Source organism: Camellia sinensis, chromosome 1 (genome assembly GCF_055761805.1).
Source record: "Camellia sinensis isolate YWXY chromosome 1, ASM5576180v1, whole genome shotgun sequence".
NCBI classification, from domain to species: domain Eukaryota; kingdom Viridiplantae; phylum Streptophyta; class Magnoliopsida; order Ericales; family Theaceae; genus Camellia; species Camellia sinensis.
In genome coordinates this window covers 203207428-203217686 of record NC_138961.1, presented here as the reverse complement: position 1 = coordinate 203217686, position 10259 = coordinate 203207428, and the positions used below count along the sequence as shown (strand labels likewise).

Sequence of the window (10259 nt, the reverse complement as noted above, 5' to 3'; positions counted from 1 at the left end):
ACTTAATTAAATAGAAGCTCTAATGATTATTTTGGTACCCTCACTTAAATATTTTTCCGCCCGCGTTTAGTAATTTGTTTAAGAATTGATCGGAAGTAATTTCAGTTACTGGCCATCGCGATGTTTAACCCTTGGGTATAGGGAGCGGGTTGTGACAATGCATATGTGATTATTAGCCTATATGTGGATAATCTATTTATCTTTGACTCTAATTTGCATATTATAAATGAGACTAAAAATATATATGCTTAATAACCACTTTGATATGAAAGATCTTGGTTGGGAATTAAAATTACCAAGACTAATGATGGCATTTTTCTTGATCAATTGCATTATGTTGAGAAAATTTTAAAGAAATATAATTTTCTAGACTGTAAATATGTTTCTACTCCTTTTGATGCATGTATAAATTTATCTGTTGTAACAAATAAAAAGAAGTGATTAATCAAAAATAATATGCTAGCATGATTGGTAGTTTGAGATATGTTACTGACTGTACTAGACCTGACATTGCATATGTTATTGGAGTATTTAGCATATTTATTAGCAAGCCAAGTCAAGATCATTGGCTAGCCATGTGAAGAATTATTAGATATTTATCTGGTACCAAAAATTATAATTTGTTTTATAACAAGTATCCTGCAGTACTTGAGGGATATAGTGATGCCGATTGAAACATTTTGTCAGGTGATTCTCTCTCTACCTTAGGTTTTATTTTTACCTTGAGTGGTGGTGCTACATGTTGGAAATCTAAAAAACAAACTATAATTTCTAATTCTACTATGAAATGTGAGCTTATAGCGTTAGCTTCAGCATGTGAGGAAGCGAATTGGTTGAGAGATTTGTTACATGAAATCCCTTTTTGGGAAAAACCAATTCCTCCTGTGTTAATTCGTTATGATTTCACTGCTGCTATTGATAGAGTGAACAACCATTTTTATAATGGTAAATCCAGACCTATTCGAAGGAAACACAGTAATATGATATCCTATTTGAGTAATAGCATCATAACTGTGAATTATGTAAAATCTTGCGATAATCTTACAAATCCGTTAACCAAGGCCTTGGTGAGAGATAGGGTCTGGAATACATTGAGGGAGATGGGTTTGAAGCCTATAAAATCATAAACCACGTATGAGGACACCCAACCTAGGGACCAGAAATCCTGTAACTAGGTTCAATGGGAAGAACGAATCATATGATGGTCGTAAAAAATGCACTTCTTAATATTTTGTTGTTCATCCCTATGATGTAAGTACATTTGTCCTCTAATGTTGGAGGGTTGAATTTTTATATTCGTAATGAAATTCTGTAGCTCTTGTTGAGTGGGGTGTGTAAATTACAAGAACATCCTTGACAGATTTCACCTATGTGAACATTGAAGTGGCGCTGCTTTCTATGAGAATAAGGCTTATTCTCAAATATGCTCATGAAAATTGGGATAGGCATAAAGTCGTAATGTGCTGGCTATTAAAAGTTCATGTCAACACCTGGATTATTATATGTGAGCAGTAATACTTTATTTTTCCTAAGTAGTTATAGCTCAAGTCTGAGACTACTACTGACTTTGGAGTAGAGGTTGTTGTTTCACTAATAAAAGTTCAATGCAAAGCACCTTCACGATTCATACTGTTTATCTTTGGTTGGTAATCTCTTTTATCCTTGTTGATATTAAAATGAGTAAGAGATTATTGGACCATTTTAATATCTTTTATTTATTTATTTATTTATTTTTGTGACTTTTTTGGTCTTGTTCATGAATCTTATTTTGTCTTGTTCATGAATCTCATTTTGTTTGGTGAATGAAGATTTATTATTTTTATGTGATCTTTTGTCTTGTTCATGAATAAAGATTAATTAGAAATTCATGGACTTAGTGGTGAGTTAATAGTTGAAGACTCTCCCTTTTCTCTAATTTAATGGTCATTTTTTTTTTTTTTTTTATAATTTATAAGGTCCTAGTGGCCTATAAATAGTTTCTCTCATCTACTCTTTTCTACACCAACTACTTTTCTATACTTGAGATATTACTAGCCAAAGAAAGGTGTTTTTTCTTGGTGGAACTTTAGGTTTACCATCTTGTGTAGAGTTGGCTCGAACCATACAACAAGTGGTCAGGTTGTCACATCCTAGAGGGGACAAGTTATAGTTTAGTGACTGCTGCATCGGTATTTGGGTTCTTCCTACTACAGTGGGCTTGATCTCCTTAAAGAAAACAAAATATCCGTGCCTCAGTCTGATCTACTTGTATCTCATTTTCTTTGCATTATTTGTCAATAAAATATAATTCTTCTGATATTTTCATCAACAATTTCATACTATGACTTCTGGTGTTCAAAATTATTTTTGCAATTGTAGATCACACCAAAACTTAATTGTGGTGAATTGGCTAAAAATCCAACATTGTTTGGACAATATAAGACCAAAGAATATAATTGTTGTTGGTGAAAAATGGTTTATATATTTCTCACAACATATATTTTATATATGCCTGTTTGGTGAAAAGGTCAAGTTCAAATCAATTTTATATACAACTTTTTAATAATTCAGGATTTCTCATTGTTAAAGAGTTTTGGGCACTGTTTGCACCATAAATTTTTTTTTTGTCGATTATCACCGAATCTAATTTTATTGATTATGGCCTATCAATTGTAGTCAAATCTAATTTTATTGATTCTGATTGGTTAATTATGGTCTACCGATTCATACCATATATCATCTTTTCAAGACTAATTATGACCACATTATTATTATTACTATTATTATTGTTATTGTTATTGTTATCATCAATTTGTGTAGGAAGTTGTTAAAACATAGTGGACAAGTGGGGCGCATAAATATTGGAGAAGTTATTCCCATAAGAGTGGTGTTAGGGGTCTTAAATATTTTATTACTATTTTTACTAAATTTCTTACATAAGTGTGAGACTTATACCATTTAATAAAAATGTTGATAAAACATTTAGGATCCCTAACATTTTTCTTCCCATAAAGTGTGGCACATGGGTAGAAATAAATTGCTGAAGCAATTACTTGTGATTTGTTTGAAGCTTACAACCTATAAAGACGCTAAAGAAAGAGAGAAGAGGAGTTCAACGACACAACAACACTTGGTTTTTAAACTTGGCTCTTATTGTAGGAGTAGTTTATCAACTTAGGACTAGTTTCTTCAGTAATTTGTAATTTTGTGAACTTTGATAGTTTTATCTTGAAATTACCTTTTATTTATTTTGTTTCTCTTGTTGATTGTAATTTTGTTCCAAATAAGGTCTTGCTTGGGAGCAGGCTAATTTAGTAACTTTTTGGTTATTTGGTTAAAATATGAGTTAAAAAAAACTAGAATGTTTGGGATGACTTTTTGACTTTTTACGAAAAGATGTACAAAAAGTACAGAGAAAAGAGAATCTTTGACTTTTTGGTATGGGTTGTTAGTTTTTTGACTAATTTAGTAACTTTTTGACTTTTTACCTAAAAGAGAGGGTTTCCAAACGAGGCATAAGTCTTTATTCCTTTGAGGCATTGAATCAAAAACACAATCATCTGATTTTCTTGTTTGGTTGTTTGTTTAAATTGTTACTTGATCTTGTCGATTTGGGAATTAGCATAATTTTTACTAATAAGTGTATATCATAGTATTTCCCTAAATATAATTATTTTAAGTGCTTATTTGGGAAGTACTAAATAAGTATATTTTTTTTTATATTTTACAAAAAAATATATAGAAAAGTAACAAGTTGATATAACTTTAAAAAAAGAAGATAAAAAAAGTGTGTTATATTAAGGGATGTTTGAAATGATTTAAATAAGTGTATTTTTTAACTTTTTACAAAAAGATATATAGAAGAGTAAAAAAATAATATGACCAAATAAATGCACTTATCTAAATAAGTACACTTATATTAGTTTATATCAAATAGTGTCACCACTTAGCAAACAACCCTTAACATTAATAACATTATTAACAAATAAAAAAAGTACTAACATAATCAATTTGTTTGGTTTGGATTTTCAGGATTTAATTTTTAAAAAATTGAAATTTCTTTTTATTGAATTTTTTTCATATTCTAAGATTTTTTTTAAAAAAAAATTAGATAAACCTAACATAAATACATTTAAAAATTATAATATTTATGAAAAAAAATCTTTACAAAATTCACTAAATATCAAAAATATTAAAAAAAAATTCACTATATTTTTCGTATTCTTGTATATTTATTAATTTTTTAAAATATTTTTTTATAAATATTTTATTTTTTAGATACATTTAAGTAAGGTGAATCTTAAAAAATAAAAATAAAAAATCTTTAAAATTTAAAATATTCACTAAAATTTTTTTAAAAAAATGTGAAAAATAAAAATTTAATTTTTAAAAATTTAATTTAAAAAATTGAAACCAAACATAAATATTGTTTTTAAAAGGGTTCGAAGCCAAGCCATAATACCCCAAAACCACCTAAGAACTTCTCCGGAAACCGGGTGTGGTGCCCAAGGATTGTAGCGTTACCCTGCAACCACGAGTCCGGATCCTCGGCCGCCTTACCCAGCGGCCCTTTCCCGCAGCGCCCCAAAACGACGTCGTTTTGGGGCCAATTATCCCAAAAAAAAAAAAAAAAAGAATGGGGTCTGCTACTGCTGGGTTCATCCATATATATATATATATATATATATCTTTATATTTATAGAAGAAAAAGAAGAAGAAGAGAAGAAAGATGAAGAAGGAGCTGCTGGATTCATCATCAACAAAAAAAAAAAAAAAAAAAAAATTTGTTCAAAATCTGGATTTGTTTGTGTGTATGTGATTGTTGATGAAGATGATGAAGCTGATGATGATGTTGAAGATGATGTTCAAAAAAAATTTTGCCGATGGCCTCTGCTTTCTCTACCCTTTTTTTTTTTTTTTTAGTTGATTTGGATCTGGATCTAAAGGGGGGAAAAAAAATGATTCCTGTGTTGAAGACCTCTGTGTTTTTTTTTTGGACCACCGATCAGTTTTTTTATGCATTCAATATCTATAGAAGAAAAAGAAGAAGAAGAGAAGAAAGATGAAGAAGGAGCTGCTGGGTTCATCATCAACAAAAAAAAAAAAAATTGTTCAAAATCTGGGTTCATCCATATATATATATATATATATATCTTTATATCTATAGAAGAAAAAGATGAAGAAGGAGCTGCTGGGTTCATCCTCAAAAAAAAAAAAAAAAAAAAAAAAAAAAAAAAAAAAAATTGTTCAAAATCTGGATTTGTTTGTGTGTATGTGATTGTTGATGAAGATGATGAAGCTGATGATGATGTTGAAGATGATGATGATGTTCAAAAAAAATTTTGCCGATGGCCTCTGCTTTCTCTACCTTTTTTTTTTTTTTTTAGTTGATTTGGATCTGGATCTAAAAGGGGAAAAAAATTTGATTCCTGTGTTGAAGACCTCTGTGTTTTTTTTTTGACCACCGATCAGTTTTTTTATGCATTCAAAAATTGATTTGGTCACCGATCTGTTTTTTTTTTTTTTTTTATCTGAAAATGATGAAGACCTCTGTGTTGTTGTTGATGAAGGTGTGTTTTTGATGATGAAGATGAACTGAATGTTGGTAGATTATGAAGACCTCGGGTCTGTCACATAATTGATTTGGTCACCGATCTGTTTTTTTTTTTTTTGACCACCGATCATTCTTCATCATCTACCAAAATTCAGTTTTTTTTTTTCAAAATTTCCAAGAATGCTTCCCAGATTTGGATCATTCTGTGTTTGTTTTTTTTTTTTTTTTTTTTTTTTTTTTTTTGAAAATTGGCCCCAAAACGACGTCGTTTTGGGGCGCTGCTGGAATGGGTTGCTGGGTAGGGCGGCCGGGGATCCGGACTCTGCAACCACAACTTATTCCAACCGCTTGCAATCATTTTCAACATCACCACCAGAGCAAACGCGCCACGTCAAACAACAAACGATATTCCCTATCCAAATCATTAATCCACAAACTTCCTATCATAGACCGACACGCAGCATATCACTCTTTCAATTTTCCTTGCCAATCACGTTTAGTCCGTGTGAACACTACGATCCAAATTAATTAATTAAATAATATTATATGTATTAATTAATTTATTAACTAATGTATCGATTGAATATATGATATAATTTTAAAAAAAATTAAATTTTGTAATTTATATAATAAGTGAAATTAAAAATAATATCATAACTAATATTAATATTTTAATTAATATATTAATTGATATATGTAGCACTAATTAATTATTAGGATTAAACCTGTTTGTTTCCACTCAATTCACTGTACGCGTAGCTCTGCACCTCTATATATATAGATACAGAGAGAGAGAGACACCACCACCATCGAGTCATCACCGAGTTCAGACAATGTTCTCTACCTCCGGTATCCCGTCGGCGGCGTCGACACTTTTCTCAGCCTACGCCTCTTTCGCCGGCACCATGATGCTGGTCCGATCCATGGCCAACGATCTCGTTCCCAGCCCGGTCCGATCGTACCTCAACTCGGCTCTCCGATACCTCTTCACACCGCTCTCGACTCAGCTCACCATTGTCGTCGACGAGCACTGCGGAATCACCCGCAACCAAGTCTACGACGCCGCGGAGGTCTACCTCCGCACCAAAATCAACCCCAACACCGAGCGATTGAAAGTCGGCAAGACTTCGAGGCAAAAAAACCTCAACATCAGCATCGAGAAAGGCGAAGAAATCATCGACAAGTTCGAGAACATCCAATTCAGCTGGAGATTCGTCTCGATCGAGCCCCAAAACGGCCACGCCGTCGGAGAGAAGAGGTTATTCGAGCTAAGCTTCAACAAAAAGTTCAAGGACAGAGCTCTGAACGAGTATTTGCCTTTTGTTTTGGCTAAATACAAGGAAATCAAGGATAATGACAAGGTCGTGAAGCTTTACACTAGAGATTGTCCGTACAGCGACGACGACGATGGCGATGGAGGAGGAGGAGGGGTTTGGGGATCGATCAATCTAGAACATCCGGCTACGTTCGAGACGCTGGCGATGGATCCAGAGATGAAGAAAGCGATAATTGATGACTTGGAGAGGTTTGTGAGGAGGAAGGAGTTCTACAAGAAGGTAGGGAAGGCTTGGAAGAGAGGTTACTTGTTATATGGTCCGCCTGGTACTGGTAAATCGAGCTTGATCGCTGCCATGGCGAATTATCTTAGATTTGATATCTATGATTTGGAGCTTACGAGTTTGTACTCGAATTCAGAGCTGAGGAGGATATTGGTTTCAACGACGAATCGATCGATAATTGTGATTGAAGATATAGATTGCAGTGTGGAGATGCAAGATCGGCTGATGGCGGTTGAGCCTGGACTTCCCAACACCAAGGTTAGGAAACTGTTTTCATTAACCCCTGTTTTGTTTTTTGTTTTTTGTTTTTTTATTTTTTTATTTTTATTTGTGAATATAAAATTGACCCTTAATTAATTAGTAGAATTTATTTTTTATTTTTTATTTTTTAAAGAAACACACTCACCTTTTATGAACAAATTTTAGATACAGCAAATTACATGTATTTATTTATTTATTTATTAATCTTGAGTGCCGCAACGAATTGAAGATAAAACTTTTAAACATGTTTATTAGAATAGATGAGATTGAACTATATGCGTTACAAAATCTTTCTTTTTTGAGTTACATATATTTATTTATTTAGTAAGAATTTGACTGGGAAGTTGATCATGGGATACAAAATGCGAGATTAAGAGAAGAGAAATGATAAGAATTTTAAATATTTTATTAATATTTTTATTAAATGTTTTATATGAGTGTCACACTCATATAAAACTTACACAATCTTACATTTATGTAAAATATTTGATAAAAATATTAATAAAACATTTGGAAATCATAATATTTTTTTTAAGAGAATTCAGGCAAAATAATGAAAATGGCGTGTCTAAGATTTTGTTTAGAAATTATATATTTTAGTTGATTTTTTTGAGTTTTTATAAAAAAAGACATGTAAAAAATAAAGAGTTTTTTTGTGAAAATTTATAATAATTTTTTAATTATAAACTTATGTTGTGGAACGAAATCTAATGATTCCAAACAAATACGGGATAAGATAAGATTGTGCTAATATTGATCTCTGGTAGAGGATATGATTCGTAAGGGATAAGTAACCCATTTCTTTTGTCCTCAGGGATTTGTTTTGGGCAAATTATCATCACTGCGCGAGGTTGGACTAAAATAGGAATTTTTTGAGATTTGAAAAATTATATCCCGTCTCTTGAGATTTGCATAACAAATTGTCTTATGAGGTTTATAATTACATAATAAATTGTCTCCTTATTTGTTATGTAAATATAAATTTTAAAGGATATTTTATAATTTCTCAAACCTCAAAAAAAAATTCATATTTTAATTAAATCTCGAGGGATATTGATAATTTGCTTATTTGTTTTTTTGTCGGCCTTATCTTAAGGGATAAGTAAACATGTGAATTTTTGGATGAGGAATTATTTAAAATAAAAATAAAAATCCCGGATTAGGAAGAAAAAAAAAAAGCTTCATGCTAATTTTTTTGGATTTTTTACGAAAATGTGTAAAAAAATTAGAGAAATGAGTATTTTGAAAAGATGGTTAAAAAATGACTTTTGGCTCTTTATCAAATTTTTTGGCTTTTTTTTAAAAAGTGATTTGGAAAATTAATAAAAAGTTACTTTGTATTTTTTTGGTTAATATTTATTTATGATATCACTTCATAATAGAATGACCAAACTATCTCCACCTAATTTAGTAAATTTACATTGTCACTCAGGTATAACCTTAAATAATATAAAGAGTATAATTGTAATTTCATACATAACTTTTTTAGACTTCCTAAATGACTCCATAACTAAAAAAGCCATTTGCAAAGGCAGCTGTTAATCCAAGTTGCCAAAAGATCACAAAATGATGCAATAATTTATAATAATTTCTTGATCTTTTGGCTAAAACTTATAGCCCCAAACAAATCATTAATCTCATATGCTTTGTACTGTTTTGGCTGCAGTTGACACTCTCAGGCTTGTTAAATTTCATAGATGGCCTATGGTCAAGCTGTGGAGATGAGCGGATCATCATTTTCACCACCAACCACAAAGACCGAATCGACCCTGCCCTTCTCCGCCCTGGTCGCATGGACATGCACATTCACATGTCCTACTGTACAAATCAAGGATTCAAGCGCCTGGCTTCCAATTACCTCGGTGTCCATGATCACCACCGGCTCCTCCCTGAGATAGAAGGCCTAATAGAAAATGCAAAGGTCACCCCTGCCGAAGTTGCAGAGGAACTCATGAAGAGCGAAAATGCTGATATTGCTCTTGGAGGAGTTGTGAATTTTCTCAAGCGCAAGAAGATGGAAGCGGATGAAATCAAGGAAGAGAAAACCAGGGGAGTTGAAGTGCAGGAAGAGAAAAGATTGAAAGTAGAAGAGATAAGAAGGAAGTCTGTGAGAAACATTGGAAGGAGGGTAGTTAGAGGAGGAAAATGTAGGCGTTGGTGAAGTGAAATTTCTCACTAACTTGTATTTGTATCAATATAAAAGCTATTTATCATACTACTATGACCTTCCCATTGAAGAAACCCTCTTTATTTGAGAATGTATGTTTGGTCCTTGTTTGTGCAAGATCGACAGATACGGACCAATGTTTGTATAAGAAAATATTTTGTAGCAAACGGTTAGGTTATTGGGTGGTCTTGAAATAATGCTCTACACAATTCATTGAATGATATTTATCACTTTTAAAAATCAAATCTGAAAGTGATGAAACTTAAGGCTGGTTTGGCAAATGGGTTGGGGCTAAATTAACTTATTAAAAGATAAAATAGACACAATTATCAAATAAATTATAAAAAAAATAAAAAAAAATAAAAAAGAAGGTTAAAAGTTAATCCCAAATAATAGAATCTTAGCGTATATCCATTTACATAAGAAAAATAACAATAATAAAGTATTGCTGTATTAATTATTAAAATAAGATATTAAAGTTGTGTTTGATACTCTTTTGATAGCATAAAACATACATCATAAGAAAGTTTAAATGAATGATGACATGGACCTTGTGCTAACGGAAGACATAACACATCATGTAAGTATTAGAGTGTGTCTTGAATTGATTTTTTTTAATGACTTTTATTTTATTTTTTTAAAAAAAATTATATAAAAAATAAGTAAGGTAAGAGCATCTCCAATGTTATTGTTATAATTTGGTAATGAATAGTAGTAAATTGTCAAATTATAGTAATGG

The 10259-nt window shown here is 31.5% G+C and overlaps 1 protein-coding gene across 1 annotated transcript; it reads left to right on the top strand.

Annotated features, from left to right (window-relative positions):
• The first annotated feature begins 6247 nt into the window (after positions 1 to 6247).
• Positions 6248 to 9594, top strand: LOC114266498 (AAA-ATPase At2g18193). Its single transcript, XM_028207405.2, has 2 exons — positions 6248 to 7350; positions 9020 to 9594. Exons 1-2 carry the CDS (start codon positions 6367 to 6369, stop codon positions 9512 to 9514), a joined length of 1479 nt encoding a protein of 492 aa, XP_028063206.1. The 5' UTR covers positions 6248 to 6366; the 3' UTR covers positions 9515 to 9594.
• Positions 9595 to 10259: the final 665 nt, after the last annotated feature.